The following is a 14742-nucleotide window of genomic DNA, read 5'->3' as shown; positions in this document are numbered from 1 at the left end:
TTGTTGCAAGTTATTGTTCATGTTAAAATCTTGATGCTTCAGTTTTCTGATATTTTGGTCATTGCGTATTAGTACGTTTTCACCAATGGGTCCCCCACGTATTCTAAATTCTAAACATCTATGTGTAAAGAAGTGTCCAGAAAATATCGTTTCTGTAAATTATTAGTGAAAGACATCGTTAACGAAATTCAACTTGCAAGCTCTCTAGATCTTTCACAGATTTTATAGGTTATCAAACTAAACCAGAGAAAAACCGTACGTACTCTAGACAGACCAGACTATAATAATAATTTGTGTACTTACAAGTGTATTGTCGTACGCAATGGGCGGTTACTACAGTAGCGCGCATATTGGTAGTACTAGTTACCGGCAACCAATTTATTAAACGCTTATGTACGAGTACGTATATATATACGCAAACTGGTCGAAATATGAGAAAACTTAGTGCACTTACGATTACTACGAGTACCCTACCTAATGCTTGCAGGTCCATTTCATACCGGCTAACCACGGGTAATAAGTCGGCGGCCGACATGCGTGGTAGACGCGGGGACAGCCTGTGCAGACCGTCCAGTATTCCCTGTGCTGCCTGGTTGAAATGACAGAAGATCGTTGCTACGGCGGTGAAGGTGGCACAGACAATGGCACAATTGATGAGTAACGTGACCGCGGCCCAGGTTTCCATCGCCACGGCGGGTATGTCGAAAATAAAGTACCGCTGAACGGTGAAGTTAGTCATATTGACCAGGACCGGTCTAATGGCCAGCAGGATCATAGCCAACAGCAGGATCGCCGTGGGAATGAATGTCGCCGCCAGCATAAGCCAGGGGTGGCGGCGGCGCTGTGACACAACGGATGGGAAGTCGGCTGCGTTGTCACCACGCAGATCACGTCGTATGGCGCGGTACACTGATCTAAGGTTTTTGAAATCATAACAATAATAAAAAAATTGTCGAAAATATAACTACGAGCACGAGTATAGATATCTGACATAGAAGGCTTAGTGTGTATCGAAATAAATACCCGGTTACGCCTATATATGTACACTGACCTCTGCTGTCCCCAGAAATACAGCAATACCAGAACAGAAAATAAGGCCATGGTCAACGTCGTTTGGGAGAACGTCTTGGTGACGACAAACAGCACCGGATTGTATTTATACTGCCTACAGTACTGGGCATCATCAACCGTGCCGTTAAGAACGAAATCCGCCCAGTCGACACCGGTAATCAGGGCGTGCGCACTGGCCACTAGCATAGAGAATATAATACGACTGACAGACATGATAAAGGTCAGGGCAGAATGTGGGCTATTGTAACGGGCTTAACGTAAGGGGGCAATCGTTATTACGAGAAAAAGCTGATAGTGGACAATTTGTACTGGAACTCACCGGTCGGGACTGACTGCGCCCGGACACTATATACGCTCAACATCCCGCAGTAAATCGTAACACAAGAAGGAAGCTGGAAATGCACAACACGGCTGCTCCCGCGCCGTCGCGACCGAACCTTGTGGGTGCAGGCTCTTTTACGACACAGTTACAGCCCGCGCTTTTCCCGGCTCAATGGATCGGCGTGGCCTTATGCTATTTTACGTGCTACGTGTTTGGGATTCCAACAAGTGAAACGTTCGCAAATGGTCATGAATTGGCATTACACGTGTGTGAAGCCAAGTGCTATATGTATTCTTGTATTATTACCAAAATTAGGGCTGTTGTTTAATAAAAATTAGGAATATCTTACTTTTTCCAAACTTTTCATTTTACTTATCGTTTTTCAACCGTTTTTGAAAATTCATTTGATTGTAACGCGGGATGTAGGTATGAATTAAAAAAAAGCAGTAAACGAAAACACATTTAGACAATTTAACGGAAGAATTCGAGAAGAACGTACAGTAGAAAACTGGCAGAGGGAACATGGAATGTAGAGTCGCTAAATTAGTGGGCCCGACCATTGTCACCCGTGCGCACCCCCTTTGGACTATTGTCGCCATTTTTTTTTAATTAAAATAAGCATCCTCTCTGACCATTGGGTGCTGTTAGTGCGGAAAGAGGGGCAACCATTATTATATATCTCGGAGCTGCCGGCAAAACCGTCGGTACAACCTTTGTCCGTTTCTTTCTCAGTGCTGCCGACAAAGTTTGTCGGCAGCACTGAGAAAGAAAGTTTTAAGATCAACCGGAAGCAAGTACACTGGAATTTTCTTTCCGCGCGTGCAGCAGCAAAGAGATTGTCATGATTTTGAACTTTTCGCGATCGCATTCGCTGCGGAACGTATTATAATTAGCAAAAAAAAACCCCTGAAGATGCTAAGTTTAATTTCAAAAACCTGAGGCCGCATCTTACAATAAGTGATGCAACATAGTGTCTATGAGCTTCGCTTAGCGCCTTTCCTTACCGGTGGTGGCAGGAATAAAGTTAGAAAAGAGCCCCTGGTGGCAAAAATTATAAGCAACAAATCGGAAGGGGGTGGCAATAGTCAAATGAACGTGTGGTAGCGAGGGTCAATAGTTTATTTTGTTAAAAAAGGGGTGACAATAGTCGAAAGGGGGTGCAAGGGTGCTAAAACCACCCTCCTTTCTAACACAATCTTTGTTTCATGAAAACCTTTAGGCCGAGAATTTCAAATAAATGGCACTCAGGGACTTCCGGTGCTTGAAACAGTTACAGCTTTCCGGCAGAATAGCCAATTTATGAACCGTAATTCATCGATCTTACTTACTGTTTGCGGTGTTTTTTAAGCAATGTGGCTTAGTTTAGTGCGCCGTATGAGAAACAAAAATCCATAGCACAAAGAGTTATCATTGCTCCATTATATAATGCATGCACTCCATGACCTGACCTGCTCAACAGACCTCCCAGATCATGGCGTGCTCAACATAACTGAATTGATCTAATTAATTTATCGAATTCACCCCTTCCCTTATGTACGAAAAATTTATCCGTGACCTTGATTAGAGAAATTTATCCATGCGTTATTGGAAAATTTAGCGCGATGGCATCAAATATAGTACAGTTTATGAAACACGCACACGTAAAAATCCAATTTTAATAAGTTATGTATAATTAGTTTGAAGTATAATTAGTTAATACCTCGTATTTACGGAAAAGTTTTAATACCTGCATCTAGAATGCCTGTATGATGGATCATGGTCCATTCATGTATTTGAATGTAACTCGTTTAGACTGTTTTACAACACTTTTCCGGTGCAAAGACCGCTCCCACGACTAGAATACGATTCAATGATTTCGATCAACTGTTTCCTGAGCATTTACTCCATAATATTTGTTGGAACCGGTTGACTTATCTGCTACTACTTTGAAAGCAAAGCAATTTTCGAATTAAATCAGCTCGATTTGCGGAATCCGCAGTTGTATACGCTGGGGCCATCTCATAATCCTGAGACAGAATATCTTCATATTTTTTCACTGTACAGGTCTGTAGATTAGCAGTTATTTCACGAAAATTGTTTCTATTGCTAATTATCACGCATCTGATCGACGGTTCAAGCAGATAGTCGCACAGGTACAAGGTAAACGTTCAAGGTACCTCCTAAATTATTTATATGCACCTCTATTTGATGATTTTGATCCATATATTTGCTAATGCATATACTAAAGAAGCTAATGCGGAAGACCGATATAATTGACCTTACATCGAGTTTATAGACCATATAAAACATGTTATATGTATTTTTAAACTTTTATTTTTATTCATTTGTGTACATTTGTGTACTGTCGAAGTAATACGTTATGCGTAATAAACTAATAATGCATTTGTTTCGTTGCTTGCTTTCCGATTTCGTGGAATGACAGTAGCAGTTTTGATACTCTGCAGATGGATTTATATTTCTTGACGCAAAAGAGTTTTGTTTGTCATGAAAAACAGGTACTTTCTTATTTCTACCAAAATTTCTATTGCCGTGGGCCAGTAAATGCTCGGACAACGGAAGTACAATACAGATGTATAATTTTTATTCAAAACTTTACTTGTACACGTCTTAAAAACATATTTTAAAGAAACAAGAGTTCATACACAATTCAGAAACGGTATTTGTGTAATGTCCCTTAAATCATTATTTTAATACAAAAACAGTCTTTCTTTTCATATCAATTAACCATTTCGATCCGCGCCAATTTACTACAATTTTTATACCTAATAAAATGCGCAGTTTAGACATACACGTAATTTCCAGTATTTACTTGTTATTTAGTATGCCCAACCAATGGTGCAACACAGAGATTTGTTTTAACCGCGAAAAAAAACGATACCGGCGAGTACAAGTAACGGAATATTAAATTACACAATAAATTTACGGCAATGTGTATACATGGCGCCACCCATGCGGCAGTCGGCAGTGAAGTTCATATACGATAATTAAAACCGTAGCAGTACAAGGTGACCCCTGACACTAGCAATTCAGATCAAACTTTCGTGCATGCACAACGAGAAATAATCGTCTATCATTTCCGCCTTGCTAATTATTCCAGTGACTGGCTCGGTTATGCATGTTGTACTTATATTACAACAACAGCCAATCTGGTTGTTGTTATAATATAGTGGCGATCGACCTTTGCTGCAATCATCCGGCTGCTGGGTAATGTAAGATTGCTATGGTCGGCAAAGGTGCGGCCGTGAAAGCTGTTAGCAATAATTATAATTTGGCTCGGTGAGCTTCCATTTAGGACCGTTCATCCCAAGCGCATGCGATGGTGCCGAAACCTCCTACTTACACACGGTATGTCTGAGCACAAGGTCTGGTCACTCAAAGATGGAGCAAGGTTTTGCGCTAGGGGGAACTGTATAAGATACGCTCCAGGCGGAAATTTTTAGGAGACCGATAAATAACACGAAAGGTTTAGCGTAAGTTGATGGTTTTGTGGATGATATAAATACTACCGCTATATTATTAAGTTTCGTATCATTGTACTTCCCAGCAGCATAAGGGAAGAGCCTCAATACGTCAGCCCGCAGCGTAGTCAGACTCGCCAAATAAGCTGGTTGTGCTGTGTAAGAATCAAATGCGTCAGTGCCGTGTACAAATCCGTGCTCGTCTTGTAATACAGTAAGCCGGTATTAGCCTGGTATATTCTGGATATATAATCGACACGCCAGCTTACAGAGCAAAGACTGCGGGATTGAGAAACCTGCTTTGTGTTCCCTGAGAATCCTTGTCACTTGTTTTCCAGTGGATAACATTTCTCATAGAGTCCGGTCAAAACAAGTGATGCGATGGAAAATTCCAGTGTGTTGATGGCGTTGGCGAAGGTACCGATGGACATGTCCGTACCGGGCAATGCGACCAACTGGGACGTCTATGTTGCGCAGTTTGACCGTCAATGGGAAGAACACTACACACTTAACTGGATTTTCATCGGCATTATGAGCAGTTTGGCGGCGTTTGGCACTCTAACGAATTTATTCGTAAGTGAAAAAACGTTGTCCGCTATAATCTACTGGGGTGATATTATTTTTTGATTTAATTATCGATATCAATATAAAACCGCTTATCTTCATCCTTTGCAGCTAGAACGTTTTTAAGTAATTATTTCTTGCATTCTAAAACGCGTAATTATTTCTCCTGGTAGTTTTTGATAAGAGGTCCATCTAAATTAAATTCCGGTATTCATTAAAGTTAGTACAAGACGGCAGAAGCCCTGCTCACGTATCGTGCACACTACTGTGCATTAAATGTAACCGTGCAGCTACGTTTTATTTAAAGAAATTGGACTGCAATCTTGTAACCCAGATAGTCCAAGTGTTGTTTGTGCAAAATATAACATTTCATTTAGCACAGCTTGTTGTCGTTGTGTGTAGGTGTTAATCTCGCTGGTCCTGGTGTTGGAATTACACCACTGTCAGTATGCCTTTGTGGGCAATTTGGCCTTTGCCGACATCCTCATTACGGCCATCGTGCTGCCGGTCATCGTAGCCGGTAAGCCACATGTCGTCATTTCCATCCGAAAAGCGTCGTTATCGCGTACAAACATATTGCTATAGCGTCATCCCACCCATTTTGCAGTATTGCTAAAGGGACCGGATATGTTCCGGCGGCACCCGTGGTTCTGCGAACTGGAAGGGAGTATCTGTGCCTCCGCGTGTGCCGGATCCATCTGGTGTATCATGGCCATCAGTGTGGAAAGGTACAGTGCTATCGAAAATAAAGCAACTTAATCTTATTCCTAATTATTTCAGTCTTCCTTTTTACCGTTCCTTTGATCGGTCAACATTTTTTTTCCTTACATTATTTTAGTCTCATGCAAAACTTTATCAATATATTCCAGAGAAGAGATAAACCCAGTTATCTTGGAAATTATTTTTAAAAATTGGTAAAACAGCGCGCATTTACTGTGCATACGAATCAAACATCGTGGCAGTAATTCAAAAATAGTTATTATGAAATATTATTCTTATTTATTGTGTACTTACAATCAGTGTTTGCTAAATCCAGGATTTTCCATAAAGTAGCTATATACTAAGTCGAAGTATCACGTCTGATTCACACTTACGTAACGTAACACTTGCGTAGATACTGCTTTGATCAGTATTAATGTTTACCTTTCGAAATTAGTGCTATCCTCGCTTACTACAAACGTAGTAAATAGTATTTACCACGACTCAAAGTGCGTCTCTTGAGGAGGCTTAATGGCGTTGATTGTCAGTGTCCTGCCGACAAACATCGTAATTCGCATTAATAATTTGCTGTACTCGTGCGGATTCGTTCGCAGTAGCACATGCCCTTGCATGTGAATCGCGCACAGATCAAGATAGCGGTAAAGACGTCCTCTGATCATTACGTGCATGTCAATCCCTTCTTCCTGCTTAACTCTCCAGGGCAGACTTATGACCGGTTGCGTTTCCGTGAACCAATTTGCGCGGAGCGATCGCAACAGCGGTATGCAACAGATTAGCATGCAGCGTAATACGGTAATCTGTTGGATCAAAATTTTATATGTGACGGTATGCCATTGATAGCTTTTGAAATCTGACTGCTCGAAAAACAATCTGGGGCGGGCAGAAGATTACTGAAATCCAAGCTATTTTGGCAATAAAAAGGCACTTTAAACTTGCAACAGATTTGATGAGCGGGGTACAGTATAAACACGTCAATGTGTCATCCTTAAATTTGTGATTGTGTGCTTACTTCCGGGGTCGTTACACATACGCCGAACGGGAGTTATCGGGACAACGGTCATCTTTCACATTTTTGCGAGCCTGCTTTTTGGTAACCCGCTATTTCGTCGATCGTTAGGTCGACCCGTGACAAAGTCGAGATAGCTTTTTCCTAAACCGTCTTGGTTTTCCTAAACAGTCTTGGTTTTCTTCAGGATTTTGTTTCTCAGTTTTGTCTTAAGACGTCTAAGAAAACCAATTAGTTTTCTTGGGTTCGCACTTTCATAGATTCGCCCTAAAACCCATGAAAACGAATTAGTTTTCTTAGGTATCTTAGTTTTTCTTAATTTTCTAGGCCTCGCTTTTATGACGGTCGACGCGTCATCCACATAGCGTCTGTGATGCAAAACTAGCCTAAATTTCTATACAGTAGTATTCTCTTCCAAGTCATTAATTCTGTACAGCAGGGCAGACATGTGATTAAAGTTTAATTCCGGTTCATTAACCAAGTGTGGCTAGTTGGTCACTAATTACTCGCGCAGCTTCGGTGAGACTGTCCCGGTAAGTAAAATTAAAGGCTGAGAATGGCCGGGAAGTTCTATGTAGAGATGTTGAAAAGGGCAAAAGTAATAACAAACGTGGTGCAACCGGCATCATACCGATGCGGCAGATGACATGCTTTATGAAGGGGGATGCCCAAGGTGTCCTGCTTACAGTTAGTGCATTCAAATCAATGGTTGCAGGGTGACACTTAATAAATTGGCGGTCACTGAAAATTATTGATTCACGAAAAATTGCATGCTGCACCTACAAGCGGTACATTCATAAACCGAAGCTAACAATGTCATAACAGTGCTTCCTGATTTTCATATACGTACACTACTAACAGCTTTTCAATTACAAAGGCATAAGTTTATGGACCATTCATAATCAAGTCCCAATTATGGCGCATTGGGCCGACAAGTTAAAAATTTGTTTTGTATGTGAATTAAAAATGCTTGTTTTCGTGCTACCACATTATATAAGGAAGAATTCCACTTTGAAACACTTTGTATACCGTACGTTGTTTCGACTGTAGGTACATCTGCATCTGTCACCACAACCTGCACAGCAAACTCTTCACACCCCTCCGCACGGCCGGTCTAATCATTCTCCTGTGGATCGTCGCCAACGCCATCCACGCCCCGAACTACCTGGGCTGGGGCCGCACCGGCTACACCGCGGACCTTAACCTCTGCACCTCCGAACTGCATCTCCAATCCTACTCCATCTTCTTCGGCATCCTGGCGGTCATCATCCCCATTAACATCAGTTTCTATGCCTACATGCAGATTTACCGTCGCATCCGCATCAGCCGCGCCGGGCGCCGTATCCTCGTGTCCCATAGCCGGGCGTCCACGAACTCCAGCGCCGATCCCACGGCGCCCGGCATCATCCCGCCCATGCAGTTGCGGGCCATTCGCGATGAGATCCAACTGGCCAAGGCGCTGTTTAAGGTGTTCATACTATTCCTGCTGTCGTGGATGCCGTTGGGGTTGTTTTTTATACTGCGGAGCTCGGTGACCTTTCCGAAGTGGTACAACTTCATGGGGCTGATTCTGGCGCACGGGAGTAGTGCGACGAATTCGGTGATTTATTTTTGGATGACGGATCTGTTGCGGACGACGAAGGAAGGGTACCGGCGACTGATCAGGCGCGCTAAGGCGAACCGGGTCGGGCTGCCCGGCATGCTGGCTAAGGAATTGAATATTAAGAGAATGGGATCGAATTTGAGAACTTATGAGCATCACCCTGATCCGGTGGGATGAGCGGTTGGATTGCTGGAATTTCGGGCAAATCTTGCAAGTTAAAGCCATTTACGCATGCGCACAAAGAACGGAAACGTAAAGACGAAAATTGAAAAATATTGTTCATAATACGTAAATTAGACTATTGTACAGTGTGGTTAACAAATATTCACAGTGTAATTAAATCTCGGCTTATTTAATTTTTTAACACTTTAATCAAAATTAATTTACTTTAACTTTTAATACCAATTTAGTCATTTGGCTTTTGAAAGTTTGATTTAGTTTCTTTTAAATGTTTAAAGCTGTGTCTCATGGAAAACTGAAAAAACGGTTCAGCTTCGGCTGTTGTGCCGGCTGTTATTCTCGTTCGATATAGAATCTGTTACATTCGGAGTAAATTTTGAACTGATGGCTTATCTTAACTGAACCGTATTGCAAGCATTATTAATTTGAGTCTCTTATTGTTTTCATAGTGTCATGAAACATTAGGAAGTAGTTTCGATTAACTTTGGCGGACGAGGTTCATGTGCGAACAGTGCGAACATAATCATAAGCGCAAACGCAGTTTATTTTTTCGGTTAAAACGCTTGTAATCATTTTATCTTCGAATCCTTTGCAGTAGGATCAAAAGACGTATTTGACTTCAATAACAACAAATTCGATTTCGACTTCGGCACTTTAAAATGTACAATCTTCCCTACGGTAGCCAAATCATCCAGCTGAATTAAGATTAATTCTCGGCGTTGCTTCTTCTCTTTCTCCCCGCGCACACTGATATACGTATTCGACTTGGACGCCTCCAGATGGATATCGTTTAGTTTCGCCAGAACCCGCACGGCCGATCCCGGCGGCACCACCGTGTACTTGGACTCCTTCGTGCCAAAGTTGCTGATGTAATTCGTCCAGTCATCGTCCAGGACCAGACTGATCAACTGCAATAGGTAGTCGAATTCCTTGTTTTCTCCGCTCTCTTTCACCGTTCGGAACCCAAACATGCCCAGGACTTTTTCATAGTACTCGATATCGATGCGCAGTTGGTGCAGTCCCTCGCGACTGACGACCGTTGACTCGTACACCCAGAAGGTCTCCAGTTCCGTGGGGATGGTGGCCCACAGCGTTGCGAAGGCTTTTTCGGCGAACTCTGGTCGCAGTCGGCTAATGTCGTCAAAGAACTCTTTGATGAAACCGAGAACCTTGTTAGCTTCTTCAGATGGAGCTTCCGGTATAATCGTTAAATCGGTGACGCTATCATGCAAAACTGCTTGGATGTATCCCTGCGGAAACAACGCAAGGAACCACACTTACAACTGTTAATCTGACGCGTGCAAAGCGCAAATAAAAATTCGTTGCTCTCCAACAGGTTCAAAGTTTTACCGAAAAGTAAATTTTGCTTATCTAAATCGGATTAATTGCTTACCGTGAGTTCTCCAATCAGCTGCTGCTCGGTTCCCAGTCTAAGCGCTTCAAAGGTCACATTCGCCGAACGTAGCGATAACAGCGGATGATTGGTCTCCAAATGCACGCACAACTCTTTGGCGATAAACCGTTCCAGCCGCGGCAAACAATACTGCAATTGCGTCATGTTCTGGTATACTTGCACGTACTGCTTAACCAGCAGATACCCGCTGGTGAAGATATCCTGCAGGTGATCGTACAACTGCGTTGTCAACGCCGTCTTGGTAATCTCCACCGCGCGCTCCAACGACTCTTCCACACTTAACCCGAGATCTTTATCCACGTCAATGTTCGAGGAAATGTAATTGGTCAGCAAGCCGTAGATCTCCGGAACGCTCTGGGAGAACGGGAGTTTCTTGGGGAATTCCTTACTCGTGCAGCCGGGATGCTTTTCCCATGGATCAAAAACGTGGAGGAAGGATTTCTCTGCTTCCACACTGCTCAGAATATGGGCGCTGAAAAGGTCACGGGATAGGGATAAGTGCATTGCCGCGCCCAGCGTCTGGTCGAGGATTTTGCAGTAGTGTCCGGCGAGAGATTCCAGGAGACAGAAGATCCCGCTGGTGTCACAGCGCAGCATGGCCATCGCCGACAGAAATATGCGCAAAAGGATCCTGGTGTCCTTATAATCGTTTTCCGTGCAGACTAGCTTGATGGCGTCTTCGGTAATGGTGCGGACTTTGGGGAAGACGTCTTTCCAAAGGTCGTTGTAGTAGTCCTCGGCAGTGATACCGGTTACGTAGTAAGCAATGAACATCTCCATCCCAAAAATCCCTACAATCTGAAACGGTAACTTAGTTAGATTGGACAGAGTTTTTTTCAACAAAATCATTCCAGAAATTTCAGCTAATAACGTTCAGAACGTATTGTGGCTCCTCAATTTCATAACTGCCTGTGATTTCAGTTGTTTTGTATGCCTATTCTGATTTAGCCTTGTGATTATTAAAAAAATGGTTAAAGCGAAAAGCAAAAAACACTGCTGTTTCTGATTGGTTAGATTCCTACCGTTGCAGTGCGATGTATCGCTTGTTATGCTGAGCACAAGCTGATCATTACCGGATTATGCAGCTTACCTTCTGCACAAACGACCGCAACTGCTGCAAGGTGGTCACATCGTGTTCGTCTAGGTTTTTGAAAATCTGCACATGTCGTTCCGCCATGTACGTGACGTAACAGTGGAACAAGTATTCGCTATCCACTCCCCCGGGATAATCCACCAGTGTCTTGACTATATGACGGAAGTTGTTCAGAAGGCGCAAGTTCAACATTTTTTCCAGGCTCTCTTTAGCATTCGCTCCATTTAGCGCACTGAGTAGTTTCGGCAGTTCTGACGCCGCTGGCTCCACGGTGATTCCACTGTAGAGCGATACGGTGTGGAACATGGCCAATCCCGCTTGTGGTTTGCTCGGACTGATCGCTTCCAACGTGTAAATCACTCCTGTAGAAAGAGAATGTTAATTCAACTCATGGTGCTGGGTAAGACTTGCACATCGTTAGCCGACATAATAATAACTATGAAAACGACATTTTTAATTCGATTGGCCCGGTACTTACGCAAATGGCTAAGCACTTTGAATACTCAATTGCGAAGAAATTGTTATTAAGCGGGTTGTGCAATGATTTAAAAACTCGCACAATTTCGAGTAATTGTACATTACTGATTCAGGCTGAGTCTTCTCACTCTTCTGTACGTGAGAAGAGATTTTCGCACGAACACAGATCTGTCGGAAAGATATTAGTCATACATGTTTCCAGATACACGTACTTAAACGGCTCTTCGGCATCAGCATTGCAACTCCCAGGCAGAAAGAATAGTGCGAGTGCTGACGCGTATTACATCTACCTATACGCCAAGGAAACAGCATGCGAAACTGCTGGCTTACCTCTTGTGCACGTCTCCAATAACGAATACTTTATCTCCGGAATGGTCGTTGCCAGCCACGCCACAAATCCCATTTGCGGCGACAGATGTACCGTGTCCTCCTGGGCTTTGCATAAGCACCGCAATGCCTTCACCGGTGTGGCGCTGAGTTCCAACGCTTTGCTGAAGGATCGCAATGCCGGCCGTAGCGCATTGATGCGCTCCATCAAAATGGCCAGATTGCTCAGTACGCAGCTGGTCAGCCGGGTTTCCTTCTCGGCATAGCGGATCTCCTTCAGCTGCGCGGCATACACGTCCCGATCATCGAGGGTCACCACGTCCTCCCGCAGCTGGTCGATGCGGTCGTTAAGATCGACAAAGTCCCGACTGGCCTCGGTCAAGACAAACGCGTTAGCGGTGCACAGATGCTGGATGGTTTCTTCGTCGGAGCGGATGCGGGTCATCAAGTGATCCAGAAATTGCCGCTCATGCCCGAATTCCATAAACTAGGGAGAATAACGCACAGCTTGAAAGTACACCGTGGAAGACGCGTTCCCGTTGGTGGCCTTACCTGACGGAGCCGTGGAACTGATGGCACATGTTGCACAGAATTGTTAGCACCTGTAAGCAATCTGTTGTTTACTGCATGACCACACGCTACACTAGCACTCAGTCAGCTTTAATTGGTGGCCATTACTGGCGAATAAAACTTTAGGAAGTGACCCGGTATAGCCCTCACAAAGGTTCGTTCGTATCTCCTTTTACAGAGCAAGTTGCTGCATTACGTAGCCAAATGATGCGTGCACCTTGGTGAAATCACAGATTGTGTACGCAACATCCGGTCGCGAGTTAAGGGTGGAACAAGGTTGCAGAAGGTCCAAATGCAAACGGCTACATATATACAAAAAGTGACCTTATAAATCAATGTTCTCTATCTAATTGAAGATGCTTACAATATAAACGTGCTTTCACACAGGATAGAAGTTATGGCGTTGCTTGTTGGAATTGATGAATGAATTTATAAAATTTAAAAGGTTCTAAAAAAACTGCGAAATTACAAAACCTTTCGCAGGTGGACCTGCATGTAACGGCTTTACCCTTAGTACAGCCCATTCAACGAATCCAAATACCTATGCTTTACATATAGAAAACATTCCATGCACTGGACATAATATGCCATGCCACAGTAGGTGTAAGGGTAACAGAAGTTCCGTCAGGTAAGCCACAGGATCAACTTTTTCTTACCCGTCTCAATATAAATGGCACCAATTTGTCATGCGCCATATCATTCTCCAAATGCCCCAACAGAACATTGTAGATCGGTGGCATATCCGACGGAAAAGCCAAAGCCGCATCACTATCGCGCCGATCCCCCGCCGCCAAATTGGCCGACGACAGCGCCGCTTTGGCGAAGATCTCATCCAGATTCTTGACCTTTATGGCGCGGTACTCCGCCAGCGTAACATCGGAGCGCTCCGATGCGGCTGATCTGTACATCGGGAGTGTGTCACTGCCGGACGACAACAACGAATACGTGGACGTGGCTTCCAGACTATTGACGGAATGGGGATTATTCTGCTTCGTCCATTTGCCGAACAAACCATGCAGAAAGGATTTCTGCGCCATGGGCGCTGATGGACTGGAGGTCGCGGATTGAACGCTCTGCTCCGAAGCCGAATGCTGAACCTCCGCTTGGTGGAGTTTGAGAAGCCGTTCACGGGTGCGTGCAGCGGAGACTGATTCCGCCGCGGATGCGCTTTCTTCCAATGCAGAGTTCGCGGTTTCCCGGCTGAATTGCGGATGCGGGTTGTTTGTAAACTGGTACGACTGCGACTCCTTTAACTCAAGCCGGAGTTTCTCCGAATACAGTTCGTCGATCTGGGTTTCCCTGATAACGGATAAGCGATTCTGGGAAGCGGTTAACGGTGGCTGTTTATCGGAAGTTATTGACTTAACCGAAGCTTTTGATAACTGGCTGCGCGTTTTCGCCACACTATCCACGCTGTTCTTGCTGGTGGATTGGATGCTGGAGTTGCCCGATACACCGGATAGTTCGCGGGACCAGATATTAGATAAGACGTACGACAGTCTCTCGTGCGACTGGACGCTGCGGCTTAAGCTGTTGTGAGAGGACTGAACTGTGCTGGGAGCTTTGTTGGCAACACTTTCGGTTCCCGATGGGGTTTGGATGGAGATCTTGGGATTAGGACGAGATTCCATAGAATACAGTTATCGGATGCATACCGAGATCTGGCACGCCTTAGCTAAACAATCCAGACTTGATCTGCTTTCAAAAAAAACTCCTTAGCGGAACTAGTTTGTTTCCAGATTACTGCAGTTATTTTATCTAGATCAAGGATATTCAATTTAAAAATACGGACTTTGGATAATCGAAATACAGCGGTTATTATGCGAACCCGCAGCATAATACTAAGTACATATTTACTTAAGAGATGTTCACCAGGGTCGCTGTATTAGGGTTGCCTAGCAAAACAGAATGCCGATACACGGACTGCATTCGAAGGC

The 14742-nt window shown here is 43.9% G+C and overlaps 2 protein-coding genes across 3 annotated transcripts; one reads left to right on the top strand and one right to left on the bottom strand.

Annotated features, from left to right (window-relative positions):
- Positions 1–4584: 4584 nt before the first annotated feature.
- Positions 4585–9206, top strand: LOC129600856 (melatonin receptor type 1B-A-like). Its single transcript, XM_055499483.1, has 4 exons — positions 4585–5424; positions 5818–5935; positions 6023–6143; positions 8192–9206. The coding sequence occupies exons 1-4, from the start codon at positions 5233–5235 to the stop codon at positions 8919–8921; spliced, it is 1161 nt and encodes a 386-aa protein (XP_055355458.1). The 5' UTR covers positions 4585–5232; the 3' UTR covers positions 8922–9206.
- Positions 9207–9454: 248 nt separating this feature from the next.
- On the bottom strand, positions 9455–14637 carry LOC129600834 (exocyst complex component 6-like). Of its 2 annotated transcripts, none has more exons than XM_055499446.1 (5): positions 13462–14637; positions 12239–12722; positions 11429–11793; positions 10318–11136; positions 9455–10174 (listed from the first exon to the last, which is right to left on the bottom strand). In XM_055499446.1, exons 1-5 carry the CDS (start codon positions 14434–14436, stop codon positions 9494–9496), a joined length of 3324 nt encoding a protein of 1107 aa, XP_055355421.1. In that variant the 5' UTR covers positions 14437–14637; the 3' UTR covers positions 9455–9493. The 2 variants fall into 2 exon arrangements, with proteins under 2 accessions (XP_055355421.1, XP_055355422.1); XM_055499447.1 differs by having other exon boundaries at positions 9999–10158.
- Between the last annotated feature and the right edge of the window lie 105 nt (positions 14638–14742).

This window comes from Paramacrobiotus metropolitanus, unplaced genomic scaffold, assembly GCF_019649055.1.
Source record: "Paramacrobiotus metropolitanus isolate TYO unplaced genomic scaffold, Prichtersi_v1.0 Parri_scaffold0000199, whole genome shotgun sequence".
NCBI lineage: Eukaryota > Metazoa > Tardigrada > Eutardigrada > Parachela > Macrobiotidae > Paramacrobiotus > Paramacrobiotus metropolitanus.
Note: the sequence above shows the minus strand (reverse complement) of the source record. Positions and strands in the feature narration are given on the sequence as shown.